The 15,741-nt window shown below is 40.0% G+C and overlaps 1 protein-coding gene across 1 annotated transcript in view; it reads left to right on the plus strand.

The window, feature by feature from the left end:
• dym (dymeclin) overlaps nt 1-8,014 on the plus strand; it is a 49,362-nt gene extending 41,348 nt beyond the window's left edge. The window contains exon 18 of the mRNA XM_070924158.1: nt 6,511-8,014. Within this exon, the coding sequence (XP_070780259.1) occupies nt 6,511-6,660 (150 nt within the window). The 3' untranslated portion in view covers nt 6,661-8,014. The remainder of the gene's footprint in view (nt 1-6,510) is intronic.
• Nucleotides 8,015-15,741: the final 7,727 nt, after the last annotated feature.

The raw sequence follows: 15,741 nt of genomic DNA on the forward strand, positions 1-15,741 counted from the left end.
CAAAACAGAACCATGTTGTTTTAGGTGAGGGAAACGTTGTAGACACAAGACTACAGAGAGCCTGTTTACTTAAAGGAGTTAAAAGCATTTACACAAAGACGTAGACATGCAAATGAGGTCCCAACTGAAAGAAAGGGTTAAAAGAAGGTGGTAAATACCCCAGGGTCGACCCTCAGTGCCTCGTCACTCAACCGTCTCTCTCTCATTCTTTGTGTGTGTGTGTGCGTGTGTGTATGTTGTTTCAGGGTGTGTTAGGCTGAGTGGCTCTCATGGGCAGTGCCTGAGGAATGTGTTGTTTAGCCTGACCAGCTGAAATCTGCCTTATTGAGCAGTGATAGCCTACAGACTCTCTGGCTCCTCAGGACGGGACGGAGTGGGTGGGGGGGCTTACCAGCTGTTAGCCAGCTTACTCAGTACCTGGGCCTTAATAGGTCTGATGGCTGGTCAGCACTACTTTCCCACACAACACAGGGTATATGCATTTTCTCATTCTAAAGCCTCTTTCAGACCGATGCAGTAACTTTAGAAAAATCTGTGTTTGAGATGGTATCGATGGGTACAACCTGTCTTCACAACTCCTCGGTTTAACAAACATCTGACACAACTCAAATTTAGGGTGGACAAGGCTTCTGTAATAATAATAGGGTTACTGTGGTTAAGATTATTGTAGCCATATAGTAGAAGTTAGTGAGACCTTGTAGCCCATAAATTCACTCATGAACATGATTTCAGAGTTTTTGCATCAACATTTCATAAATTAACCAAAAATAAAGAAATTATCTATGAACAATAGGGCTGGAACTATTTTTATTCACAACGGGTTGATTGTTTTGTCTATAAAATGTTAAAAAGTTAAAAGACTAAGAGTCTACGGCCATGCTAACTGCTCTGTGAGGCTAGTACACAGAGCTAAATGCTAATGTCAGCATGCTAACGTGCTCACAATGACAATTACTTTATTAGGATGCTAACATTTGCTAATTAGCACTGAGCACAAAGTTCATTTGAGGATGATGTGAATGTCATTAGTTTCACAGGTATTTGGTCATAAACCAAAGTATTGTACAAATTTAATTTTTGACCTGATGATGACGCTAGAGGAAAAGTCAGTGGATCAGAGTCATGACATTTTATCCTGAGGGTAACATGAATGTCTGTACCAAATTTCATGACAATCCATTCAGTGCTTGTTGAGACATTTCACTCAAAACCACAAATGTGAACCTCATGATGGCGCTAGAGGGAAAGTGAGGGGATCAGCAAAGTCTGCAGGATTCATCCTCTGGGGGCCACGAATGTCTGGTCAAAATTTGATGGCAATTCATCCAATAGTTATTAAGATATTTCAGTCTGGACCAAAGTGGTGGACAGGCAGTTCAAAACCCATAGATACTCAATTCACATTGATACATGGATTGATACATTGGAATTTCTGATGTTTTTGCATTTTCTCTTGATATTTATCCACACCATTACATCAGTATAACTGCAAGTGTGGACAGGAAATGAGGACTGGACTTTAATGAAACCATCTGAAAATATTAGGGTGGATTTTCTGTATTGCCATTGTGTGAAACAGTAACTATTGCAAGCACTTTGTTTACAATGATACAATATTTTGAATTACAGAATTTCTACATAATAATCATGAGTTTTATCAAAGATTAATATTTAGCATTTTGAAATATAAACTTTCAATGCTTGTGTATGTACCTGCATCTAAATGTGTGTGTGTGTTTGTGTGTGTATTTAGTTCATATTTGCTCCCTGGCCGCATTCTTCTCTGTCTGGCCGAGCCCTGAAAGCACAGCAGCGTGCAGAGGAGGGAAGGGAACACAGAGTCCTGAGTGAAGATATGAGGCCAGCCAGTCAGTCTGTGTTCAGGGGCGAGGGCCTGACCCGCCAGGACCCATAACTAACTGATATGAGCCCAGGCCAAGTGGGCCCAGACAGCTGCCAGACTGAGAACAAAACAGAGGAGGGAGGGAGGGGAGAGAGAGAGAGACGGCAACAGAGAGCCAGAGGAGATATGTACAGAGAGGAAGCCACAGTATAGACAGAATAAGGGACAGATATTATATTAGCTGCAGTCCGGAGATGCTCTGATTTTTCCCAGAAAGCACTGGAGCGTTGAAGGAACATTTTTGCTGTGAGGCATGTAGTGATATCCAAGACTTGCCACAGCACCAAATCCCTTGGTGGTTCTTTCTAATATAGAAGTAGGAGGAAAAATGTGATTCAAGGATCATTTTTCTTTTTCTCATTTTGTGCTCAGTATCTGGTGGTCAGATGTGTCACGGGGGGGACTGTGTGTTTCTGCCGTTTAGTTGATAAGGTCTTCTTCCAGTATGCACTTGTCTCATTGAACTCTCATTTTGATATAAGATGTTTGTTTTAGTAGCACTAGGTGCGTCATTTTCACTTACTTTTCAGTCTCGTTACAGCTTGTGAGATTATGTACTCACTGCTTTGATGTGACAACACACTAACAGCTTTTATCATTAAAGGAATAGTTGGACATTTTGGGAAATGCGCTTATTCGCTTTCTTGCTTACAGTTAGATGAGAAGATCAATTCCTCTCTCATATCTGTATGATAAATATGAAGCTGGAGCAGGAGACGCTTAGCTTAGCATAGAGACTGGAAACAAGGGGAGAACAGCTATCCTGGTTCAGTTTGTACAAAAGAATGAATTTCATAAATGACAATTTGTGGTTTTAAGAGGGTTTATGTGCTGGACTTCTCACCTGGGAGATATGACGTCTTAATTAATAAGCTTTAGAGATGCTGGTAGGCAGATTTTACCTTCGGACAAAGCCAGGCTAGCTGTTTCCCCCGGTTTCCAGTCTCTATGCTAAGCTAAGCGAAGCTGACCGGCTGCTGTCTGTAGCTTCATATTGATCGCACAGAATCAGCATCAGAAATACTTTATTGATCCTCGGGAGGAAATTACACATGGAATGAGTCTTTCACTGAAGGTGCTCTTGTGCCTGACCGGCACATCATGGACATTGTCCAAGATGACCCGTAGCTTGGACAGCATCCGCCAGCTCCACCCCCACAACGTCACTGGCCTTGCGGATCAGTTTGTTGAGTCTGTTGGAGTCCGCCACCCTCAGCCTGCTGCCCCAGCATACAACAGCGGATAGCACTGGCCACCACAGACATGGGAGTGGTATCAATCTTCTCTTCTAACTTTGGGCAAGAAAGTGAATTCACATATTTCCTAAAATGCAGAACTTTCCCTTTGATGCAAAGAAAGTCCTATGTGATTAATGGACCAGCTTTAGGAGCCTTATGTTCTTTTGTTGGCAGTTTTATTAAGCTTCAGTAAAATACTAAATGATGTTTGTATGAAGTGCCCATATTTTTGGAACATAGTTGTGTTAATATTTGTGTTTCACGGTGTCAATATGGGCAGCAGACCAGCACCTTGTGATAGGTTTTTAGATGTTGGAGTTGGAGAAATAATGTGATTCTTGATGTTTCTTTATCTCCCAACAACAACCTTTCCATGACACAATAAACCAGAGATGGCCTGAGAGAAGAACACTCAAAATGTTGAAAGGAATTCCCAGCCTTTATTGTTGATGTTAGATCAATCGTATCTGTATTTACAAAGGCACAAAGCGTTCAAATATATGCAGTAGTGGCCTAGAAAAAAAAATCACTTGTGCGCATTTGTTTCACTTGTTCCTGTGAACTGAGAATGCTGCATTCAGAGGTCATGATGTGCTCTTCATATTCAGCTGCAATCCAGTATAGCATATAAACTGAAATACAGTTCTTTTATTCTCCTGCCACTACAGAAACCTGCAATGTGCTACATTATATTACCACAGTGGCGTATGTCTGTCTGTAGACTTGTTCCTATGAAAACAATAACGTTAAAACATTACGTGGCAGTTGCTGCTTACACCACATGTTCCTCATATTGATGATCTGATTAGTGTTTGGAGCACTGTTCCATATATTTGCAAATTAATGAGGGAAACTTTTGAATTCCAAGTGTGTATGTCAAGTATGTTGACATAGCAGTACTTGCTGATTAATGCTTTAATTATCTGAATGACATAATTAGTTTCATTTGTCAGGATGATTATGGCAGGACATTCATCAGCTCAACTGTTTTATTTTGTTTGTGCTTATGAGTCAACAAAGCTGCTTAATTAAAAACAAAATAATTTCCACCTTAAACTGAAAAATTAAATATTATACTACATACTTTAAGCTAGTAAGTAAAAGTGAGTGAATAACTGTCACTATCGGTGTCATATGAACTTTTGATGAGTTGGTCAGCTTGTCTATGAGACAGTCACCTACACACAAATACCAGCCAGATAATACAGCTCCTGCATTGTGTCTAGCTATCACAATGGTGGTGGTGTGTGTGGTCTAGCCTCAGTAGCCTGGCATATGGCCTGTGACCCCGTAGCCCCTCTGTCTGTGTCATTATGATACCGATAGTGCGGCTGTGAATAGAGCCAGCCGGGGCTCAATAGACCGGACTGGGACCATCGCATAAAGGCCCTCAGCGTCTGTCTTTCACCGCCGACTGATTACTGGCCGTGTGTGTGCATATACATGCGTGTGTAGACAGGAGGATATAATGAGGTACCCCTGTATTATTGATGCTCTTCCTCTGCCACCTACCTGCTGTTAGGTGGGCTTGTGTTTGCTTCAAGCAGGTTTGGAAAAAGACGTGAACATCCAGTATCTTCTTATGCAAACGATTTAGAGAGAAGCTCAATATCTGTAAAAGATTGTTGATTAATCATTTTAGTCACTTTTCAAGCGAAGATATGAACCATAATCTGATTATTTTTCTCACGTGAAGATTTTTCTGCTTTTCTTTGTTTTATATTACTGTAAACTGAAAATATTTTGGGGAGGGTTTCGACTCTTTGTCGAACAAAATGAGACATTTGAAGAGGTAACTTTTGGTTGCTCTAGAAGGCTCATTTTCATCCGTTGTCCCTGTCCAGATGGGAAAAAAAAGAATTGATTAATCTGTTGATTATTTTCTTGATTCATCAACTGTTGGGTCCAGAAGTCATCTTGTTCAAATCACTTCTTTTGTTTGACCAGCAGCCCAAAACCCAAAGATATTTGATATCATAAAAGACACTTCCAAATTTGAGAAGCTGGAACAATTCATTGATTGTCAAAATACTTGCTGATTAATTTTCTGTTAATCAACTAATTGCTTGATAGTTTCAGCTCTAAATTTCATATATACGTCATAATAAGTATGCAGAAGATAGTACAGTCCACATCCACAGCCACATATGTTTGTTGCCTCTTTCTCCCCTCAGACATAATCAACACTGAGGCCCCACAGTATAAACTTGATAACCTCTCCCGGTCCAGCTCACTGAGTGTTTTGTCCATTAACTCGTGGCTATTACCAAGTAATCAGGTTACTCAGCACTTCTCCACAGGTCTGAACAATAAGGTCACGATGGCTGACGGACTGCACTGTAAAAGTACACCCTTATGTTTGGTTTCAGTTTATTACATTACCTTTTGTTCTTTATGTATTTACTTGTTGTGTATTGAGGTCAGGCAAATCAACTCCCTTCTGTAACGGAGCTATTTTCTCATTTATCTCTGAGAACTTTCTGAACAAGCCGTGACAGTGACAGTCAGGCTGCTTTATTCGCCAAACACTAGCTGTCGATATCCAGTCACCTGCTGGGGTCAGGAGGTGACGTTAGCACATTAACCAGCCCTTTAACAGGTCAGTGGTCGGACCACAGAATGATACCTGTCCCGCAGGCAGCTTTAAGCAATTTTACCTCACAGTCAGATGGAATTACATCTGCCAGCGAGCAACTGTACCTGATGAAGAGTGATTACGAAAAAGCCTGAACACGTTAACCTACCTGTACAGCAGCACCTCCGTCCATCTGAGAGAAATGTCACCCTGTTGGTTACAGCACTTTCTAAATATCCAATGTCTTGTTGGTGTTGACATCTTAGGCCATGTTTAGACCAACAATAGCGCTGTATGGAAAAACTGCAGCCCCTTTCATTTCAGTGAGATGCTTCCCATTCCGTATATTCCCATTTCTAATTGTTCCTTATTCAAAATCCTAAAGTCAGTTCTCTCAACAGCATAATCTTTGGCTTCCGCCCGCTGTTAACGGTAATGCCATTTTCTGCCATTTACCCTTCATATAGATATCTGTGGCTAAAAGTAAAACTATTCAACTGTCACGACTTTCACTTGGAAATTCAAAAACAACGCCAGACTTTATTTCAGGGTGGGTTGTGATTGGCTGCCCACATTGCTGAAGCACCACACAGATGGATGGTTCCATTTTGTAGTTGCAAACAACAACGCAAGAGACTGAGCTTTACTTTTTTTTTTTTCTTACTTCAAATGGGAATAATGATTTGTGGTCTACGATATTTTGACACATCACAGTAGGAAATGCGCAGGTGTAAATAATAGATGTTTCTTGTGCATCCTAACAATCTTCTTTGCATCTCTTTCTGTGTGAGCAGAAGTTTCCGGAGCTCAAGTTCAAGTATGTGGAGGAAGACCAGCCAGAGGACTTCTTCATCCCTTATGTCTGGTCCCTGGTCTTCAACTCTGGAGTCGGCCTCCACTGGAGCCCACATGGCATCGAGCTGTTCAGCATGGACTCTGGCTGAAACACCTGCTGCAGCAGCAGCCTGCGTGTGTCTTCATCCTCGTTCCGTATAGAGAAGAAAAAAAAAAGACTGGTGGCATGTGTGTGTGTCTGTGTTTTGGGTGGGTGTGTGCGCATTGCCCTTTATAGTATGTGCACGCTGCTTTGAAAGTGCCTCAACCTTGTACAGAATGGTGTTTCTTTTCTTTCTTTTTATGCAGCACAACCTCTTTTTTTTTCATCATATCATAATAACTCCTCTGCTTCTACACTGTGAAGCTTCATCTGTACTGGTTAACAGTTCACACGGTAGCGCCCACTCATGTACAGTCAGTCCTGTAGGGAGTTACCTATTTAACATTTGAGCCGCTTCACCTGGTTCCACAGCACATGCCGAGTTACATCTCTGCTGTAAAGCATTTTCTTATTGTGAGGAGCTCAGGACACTGGCAATGGATAATCCTACTTTGTTTTTCTTGCTTATAAAGAAAAGGTCAATTAAAACACATGTACCCAAGTGTTACACTGCTCTGGTGAACGTTCATCTACCGCTGCACTGAATGCTAAGAAATAGTACCAACTTAATATTCAAGACAGGCCACATGTCTTAGAAAACACAACATTCATTTCATGAATAACTTATATGATATAGAGTTTTAAGTATCTCACAAATCAGCGTTTTATTTTGACCAACATTGTTCTCTGAATACAGTCGGTTTGTATACAAGATTTGTTTGTGAAATAAACTAAAAAAAAAAAGGTCAGAGAAAGAGAACCAACAGAAAGTCCTCTGTTTAGTTGTAACATGCAGGGTTTTCAGATTTGAGTCCACCAGTGTTGCTTGGTGGCCACCTCCAACAACCCACCTTGAATTACAGCTTAATTAATGCTTAATTTCAGTCCCTGGATAATATTAGCAGTCCACATCGCTGTGATTTCATTGTTGCTTCCAGCCCATTTATTTGACTTTACCCTGTCTTTGTCGTTTCCATTTTTTTCCTGATGGTAACCCAAGGCAAGTACTTAAACTAGGACAAGTCATTAAACCTCCTGTCCTGTTGTGCATAATTACATTTGTCTCTTTGGTTTGTAACTTTATTTTGCATGTTTAACTAGAGACTTTGTATTAAATTATTTATTTTCATGTATATTGTTTTTTTTTTTTATATATATATATTCAGCCCCCCAAAATGTAAACGGTAGTAGTGCTGAAATGACTACTACTAATGAGAGAAAAACAGTGGTACTATACTTTGATTCTTCCCAGGTGGGAAACTGGCTTTATATTATTACATATAATATGACAACAGCTGTCATTTTGTGGCGAATATTACATTGAAAATAGGAGTTTAAATAAAAATATGAAATCAAAGCAACCAAGGTGTCACATGGTTATTAAACAACGTGAAATACTGTACCATTCAGGTAAGAAAATGGACATGAAGGGGAATATATTCGATTTCTCTTTTTTAGCATCTTTGGGTAGCTTTTATTTATTCTATTTTTATTGTAAATACTATGTGTCCTTCACCGATGTCTACCTCTGCTCCCTGTTGTTGAGCTGAAGCAAACACACCCCTCTCTCATACTGCCTAGTAATATGAGCAGTACACTGTACACACAACCCTGTAAAGTAAAATATACATTTCGGGAAATACGCTTATTCGCTCTCTTGCTGAGAGTTGGATGAGAAGGTCTCTTAGATATGAAGCCACAGCCAGGAGACAGTTAGCTTAGCATAGCACCGCTAAAACTCACTAATTAACATGTATCTCATTTAATAAAAGAAGGGTAAAGAGGGTAAAAACAACAAAATGTTGTATTTAGCATAGACACGAGAGGAATATCTATCTTCTCATCTAACTCTCAGCCAAAAAGCGCAGTAGCGTAGCAAAAGTACGTTTGCACATATAGCAATTTGTTTTCTTTTTGCTCTTCATCAGTGCCTCCTTTGCTCATTTCAACGACAGTGCTCTCTTACATCCGAACAGCAAATAACACAAAAGAAAAATCAGCCCAAAACCCCCAGCTGTCACATTCTGTTAATATCTGCATCCCAGATTGTCAACAATCTTTAGCACTGTATTTGTCTCTCATGTCTCATTGTTGCCTGTTGTGGTCATTGATGCAGAGGCAGCAGAAACCAGTTATGAAACCACTTCGAGGGGAAAAGTTTATGGCACAATGGTACCCACTGTGTCGCTGGAGCTCCCACTTCCCAAGAGAATCTCATGCCTTTCGTCTCTATTGTATTGATTTTCATGCCTGAAATTCTCTCGTTCTCAAGGACAGTATAATGGATGCAATTTGATGTAAAGAATGGCCCATTTTCAACATGGGGTCGTTGATAGGTTACAGCTCGAGGACAAACCATCCAGACTGACGCTTTCTTTTCTCTCTGTGCACCCACTCTCACCTGCTTCCAGCTCTATTATTGCAGTTCCAGATGGTTGAGGAGAGGTTTTCACAAAGTGACATGGCCCTCCTTGTTCCTTCATGGCGTGGGGGGTCACCTTACCATGGGCTCCAGTTTCAGATGACAGCAGGAAGATGGATGGAGCAGGGGATTCTGGGATGGGTAGTTTATTTCTCTTGGAGGCAGGTACGTTTTCCTCAAGGTCTAGGTAAGATTGCATTTCAGTCTGCCGGTGCAGCATGGCTCCAGATGCAGAGGTCATACCCAGATCAGCGTCTACTGAGTGATGTAAAAAGTGGGGCAATGGAGACCAGTTTGCTGAAGTGGCTCTGTACTAAGTACTGGTTGCCCCTAGTGACACGGAACTCATTAATATGACAGATCACCACGGTAACGATGGAAGGTCGTTAGGCTCAACGGTTTTAGGATTAGGTCACAGCAAGAGGGAAGCTCGCTCACAGCATGCAAATAGCACTGAGAGTTAGACATAAACAGATAACCCTCAGTTTCACCTGCTGACGTTCCTTCCTACAAATCTTCAGTGGAATGAAAATAGAGTTTCAACGAGCTTTGTTTTTCCGTCAATGGAAAAACAAAACCGAAATTCACAAAGAGATATAAAGAAGAGCCAGACTTTGTAATGCTCTTGATGTCTGTAAGATAGCTGCTACAGAAAGTGTACTTACATACTTTAAAAGTCACATAACTCTTCTGTAGCTTATCTTGTGTTTATATTTTACACTGGAACTATTTTCTGTTTTTGAGTTATCAAATTACTATCAAATTCTTTCTAGGTCGCCACTCATTTACCTTTTTTTTTTTTCCATGAAGCTGCTTAACACATAACAAGATAAAAGCAGTCTACGACGAGAGGTACAGAAGTTGAGTGAAGAGAAAGGTAGTACTTTTTTAGCCATGCTAGCGGTGTGGCTTTAGGGATGGCAATGTCGGTTTGTCCATCAGTCAGTTCACCACTTTGATCCAGACTGAAATATCTAAACAACTGTTGGATGAATTGTCATGTAATTTAGTGCATACATTCATGGTCCCCTGAGGATGAATCCTACTGACTCTGGTGATGCCCCGACTTTTCCTTAAGTGCCATCATTAGGTTGACATTTGTGGTTTTGAGTGAAATATACCAAAAACTATTGGATTGATTGTCATGAAATTTAGTACATTCATGTCCCCATAAGGACAAACTGTAATAATATTGGTGATCCTATCACTTTTCATCTAGAGCCATCATCAGATCAAAATCTTAATGTGGTCCAATACTTCTTGTGTTAAGTGCTAATCTTATCATGCTGACACGCCAAACTAAGATGGGGAACATGGTAATCATTCTACCTGCTACATGTGAGCATGTCAGCATGCAGACATTAGCAGGCAACATTACTTCAATGTTCATGATAAAAATATTCTAGTACCCCAAAACTGAACAAACAACACACCAACATTTTTTAAATTGTGCTTTAACAGTAATGGGGTTATATTATGTGTCTTTTGCAAAGTTGACATTTTTGCCAAAGGGTGCTGTAAGAGGAAAGTTTGTAGAAAAGTAAAGGGTTCATCCTCTGAGGAGCATGACTGTGCCCATTACATTTCATGGCAATCTGCCATGTACATTTTTTATGTTTCTTGTGTACAAGTAGATATTTTGGCATGGCGGTGAAGCCAGGGGGACGTTTAAGAGGTCACCAAAACCACTGATATCATTCTCATGAGATCCATGAACTTCCAGTTCACGTTTAAAAGCAATCTCACCATTACATTAAAAGTGTTGGATGGACGGAGAGACTGTCTGACATTGCTGTCACCATTTGGCCTTGGCACTCTTGTATGTAGACCAATTACACGTATGCAGATCATCAAAATTGTTTCACATTAATGGCCTATAAAGAGAACTGGGTCACTGAGGCCTGCAGCTACTTGAAATAAAGTGTCACAAATTGAATCCCTGAACAAAACCAGACTAAAGGAATGTGAATGTAAAATGACCTGTTCTCTACAGGGTCCTCCACTAGGCAAAGACTGTGATGCCCAGGTTAAGAAATGACATTAATAAAATACTTTTTATATAAAAACAATTATAGGCTATAAGGATAGCAACAAAAGGCCTTAGTGACGACTCTGATACAAGGTTTTGGTATATTCATGGCATTTTGAATGGCTCCCTCAGTCAGCGACTTCGATGTACTTTATAATTGCTTGTGATGGTCGGCTCATTTTTAACACGTACGTAAATGTATCAGTTGGAGGTTGATCCATTTGTCTGCAGGCTGCAATGTGTTTCCATCTCACATGTAACAGAACTACAGACCGAGCTGCTGTTGATTGAAGCTCAAGCTTTGAACTGACCCCCACCCACATACAGTTTATGTGTTTAGTTCGTTTAGTAGAGAAGAATCATGAAGTTCCTCAGGAAGGTCAGTTACACAGCAATACTCTCCTAAAGTTAGCTAACATTAGCCACCATAAGCTACTGGTCATACCACACCAAATTAGACTGGAGCAGCAAAACCCCTGCGTGTATTGAACTGAGCAAGGGAGCGTTTTATTGCTTGTTATGAATTCAAATTTTCATTTCTAAGAGGAAGTAAGTGTTATTTCCTCCTTCGAAATTTACATAGTCTAGCTTTAAAGCTAATCAATGCCCCATCATGAGTCACAGGTTGCATACCTATGTCTATGAGTTTGGGGCAGTTTGATCAAAGAGTGATGTGGCCTCCGGGATTGCTTCATTTGAAAAGTTTTTCCAGGCCTGAAGAGTTAAAACTATCCAGCATTTTACAATGAAGTAAGGACAATTGTTGTAAAAAGTCATCAAAGTCATAATTTCCATAGCAGAAATATTTTTTTAACCCTTATATTATTGATCATCAGATGCATCTTGTGACCTCTTAGGGGGTCCCAACCTCCAGGTTGGGAACCACTGCCTTATGATACTTACATTTACATTCCTTTATGTAATTTTTATTCCTTTATTTTTTATTTTACAATATAATGCAAATTTCCCTTGTTTCAAGTCATATTGGAGGGTAAAGGCAAAAGAATTTTCCTCGTGATGTGTGTATACTGTATTCACAGATGTACCTGGTAATCATTGTTGGGACATGTTTTTATTACTCTACATCGTTTAACTTACAGGGAAAGATTGTGACTGTATATATTTTTGATTCCGAAATAAAGCCTTTTGCTGTTCGTGTTTAAATAACACAGGAGCTGACAGCATGTAGACTTATTTGATAAAGGTCGAGGATTTATTTGCATTCAGCACTTGCTTAGAATAGCTTTTGGATTGTGCTTTGCTATTTGAATAAATTCCTATTTTAAGTAACTAGAATTTTAAAGCCTTTAAAGAAGTTTGCATTTAAAACATTCCTGTCTCAAAATCGCTAAGATCTTACAATTACGATCTGTGTTCTTCTGCTTATAAATATAAATGTATTTTATTTGTCTCCAGTTTTTATATTCTTGTTGTTATATTAATGTTCATTTTATCCTACTACATTTTACTTTTATTGTCTTATATGATTAGAAACTGAATTTCTTTTGGTATTGAAGTGTTCATCTGACAAAATAAGTCAATTGATGACATCCCCTTAGGCTTTTGGAAATTGCAATGGACATTTAAAAAAAAAAAAAAAAGAAATTCTGACATTTTATAGACCAAACGATGAATCGATGATGAAAGTAATCGTTTGCCCCGCTGCTTTTCTTTTAAGGGCCCCCCCGCTGTTGAGACAATGTCTGTGATTTGTTGCTGTGGTATCAGTCTCTCACTGCACCCTGAGGTGTCTTATCATAGACCAATATGTTCTGTTCACTCGACACCGAGATGTTTCACTCTGTGATATCATGAGATGAGCTTTTAGACCTTCATGGGCTTCATCACCAGCCGTCAGTGGCAGCTCATTAAGGTGACGTCAGATTAAATTTTCACTTTGAGGGGAAACTGTTCAGTAACACAAATCTTAACTACATCGTCTCACTTAGAAATAAAAGTCATTAACCTAAAAATGTGAAGTGACCTTTGACCTCTACCTCTATTCACTGAAAGGTCAACTAAATGAGTGTAAAACAGGTAGATCCACGGCTAATATTGTAATTCTGGGTAAAATCTGGGTCACAGTTTGGTTCGACAGAATGTTTCAGGACACATATCGTCTCCTCTCTCTCTCCTTCATTATGGTGGAACCACAGCTGGAGATGTTGACAAATGGTAGATTTTTTTTCCCTAACACAATAAAATGAGAACAGAAGCAGCTTCTCGCTTTTCACCCCAGGATTTTTAAAATTTTCAATTATGCAGTGACATTTACCAATGTTTGCTCTTTGCCGACAAGATATCAAATGTGCAAGTGGTGAAGAAGAAAAGTCTCCTCTATCTTTTAAATTAAACTTGTCTTATTTTTATTGTGCTTATCTTAGCAATGAGGAGCTCCCTGTGTGCCATCTTCACCCTATTCTGAGCACCGTGGTTCAGACAGAATAAGCCTCTTTAATTGCATATGCATGACCCCTTGTCTGGAAGCAGTCACTGTGTCAATAAATTATAGTAAAGGCCAGGACTGCTATCTAGAATATTAATCATTCTTCTCCCTCTACCATGCTGTTTTATTCTATTGCATGTCCTCGTTTGAATCTGCTCTGTGGGCCACATGATAGACTGGAGCAGGGGCACCCCAACTTTTTATGCTGGGACACAACATTGAAATTTGTACTCTCAAATATTCATATTCATAGAGATTAAGTACATCATCTCAGATATAAAACCTTGTGAGATTATTTATCGAAAGGGGAAAATTGTGAGGAAAAAAGTCCCAGTAACACACAATATAAGCAGATACCTGTGCAAGGGAGGGCCCCATTTGAAATCTATTAAGATAGATGAATAGATGACAAAATCAATTATAGATATATACATTAGGAGGAGACAATGTAGATACAATCTTTTTCCAAGGGAAAAAAACAAAGGAGCAAACTGATTGATTTGCAGCCTCTAATCGTGCAACCAGACTAACGACACTACCGTGTCTTCATCAGAGTCAAAATAAACGAAGACATGAAGATGATGGATCCAAGGGTGGGATTGAATTTGTCATGTTTCCTCTAATTCATTATATTTGATGGATGCAGTACTTGTACTTTCTGTACTTCTATCTTTGTTGCTTTAAGATATATCTGTGTTCTTTTGTTTCTGATGTGAGTACAGTGTACTTGGACATTGGCTAAGGCAACTCCCACCCTTGGATCCATCATCCAATAGATCTGAAATCCTCTTCAACCAATCATCCAGTGGCAATTGTACACCTGTTCCAGGTTGACTATAGATGTGTATGTGCATCTTTGTCTTTGTCCATTTTGACTGTGATGAAGACACAGTAGTGTTGAAACATTAGTTTACATGTATAGTTTTATCCTGTGATATCAATGTATATCATGGTACATTGCCCAACAATGTCCCACAACCAGAGATATTAAAGGGAGAGATACCTTGATATAAATGTTATGACACAATCTCTGACCATTGACTAATTTATATAATGTTACAGAATATATTATCCAGCCCTGAGGGAAATTATTAGGGGAGAGGGGGTCGGAAAAGGGGGAGGGTATTGTCATTTTTCTTTAGGCTGAAGGTAGAGTAGTCTTTTTGGGGAGTGTTGTTTTTTTCTTATCCTAAATTTCTACTTCATTCATCTTTCCTTTGCAATATAATTAATATTTACATCACAGACAACACTTATTCGTACTATGGTTCTTAAAGGTGCACTCTACCATATGCAGATGTTCTGTCCCTGCATCTTTGTTTTATTAATGTGCAGAGAGGCGCACATTAGAAGTTCCATTAAGATATTACAATTTAAATTGGGGTACACGATTAAACAAGTTGTACCAATTCATCACTGTTGTATTATTCTGACATGTTTTGTGGAGAGTTCAGTCAAGAGGAGGCTTCAAAGAAAACATTAATAGCTCCGGGGAGGGTCTTATTTTTACAAAGTGAAACATAATGTTCAGCCTCCTCACCAACTTTCATACAGTCGCTAATATGTCTATATATCAAGACCCACAAATGAAGGGCCCACAACCGCTTTTGGGTCAGCAGCTGCTGAATGCACCATTCAGTATTCTGCTATTTAATTAATGCGAGGTGGGGTTTGAAACAAGCGTGGTGGCTCAAACATGGTGATGCAAAATGTTGAATAACACCATGTCCTGCACCTTTATGAAGGCTAGAATGCAGACAGACTATTCCAGCCACACTGAAATGGAAAACGGTTAGATAAAATTGGCTACTTCCTGGAGTCTGGAGACTAGTCACACACACACACACACACACACACACACACACACACACAGACATCAACGGAAGGGCGGGGAGATGTAGGGAGAGAGGGGAGGGGACAATGTGCGTCTGCAGCCACTTCCACAATCCCTCTGACAGACCTTTTCCCCTGACTGATTGCTTCCAGACTGCTTTAAAAACCGGCGCAGTCCTCTGAACCGGTCGGGCTCTTGCGTTGTGCTCTTGCACGGCGCCAGTGGGGGATCCTAGGACAATGTGGGGATGAGCTATTGACTACCCCCATCCACACACACACATTCCCCACCCCTCCGTCCCCGCACATCTCTCCCATCATCATTATCAGCCACCCCCAACCCCCCTGCCCTGCAGCG

The sequence above is a fragment of the Enoplosus armatus genome, chromosome 18, assembly GCF_043641665.1.
Source record: "Enoplosus armatus isolate fEnoArm2 chromosome 18, fEnoArm2.hap1, whole genome shotgun sequence".
NCBI lineage: Eukaryota > Metazoa > Chordata > Actinopteri > Centrarchiformes > Enoplosidae > Enoplosus > Enoplosus armatus.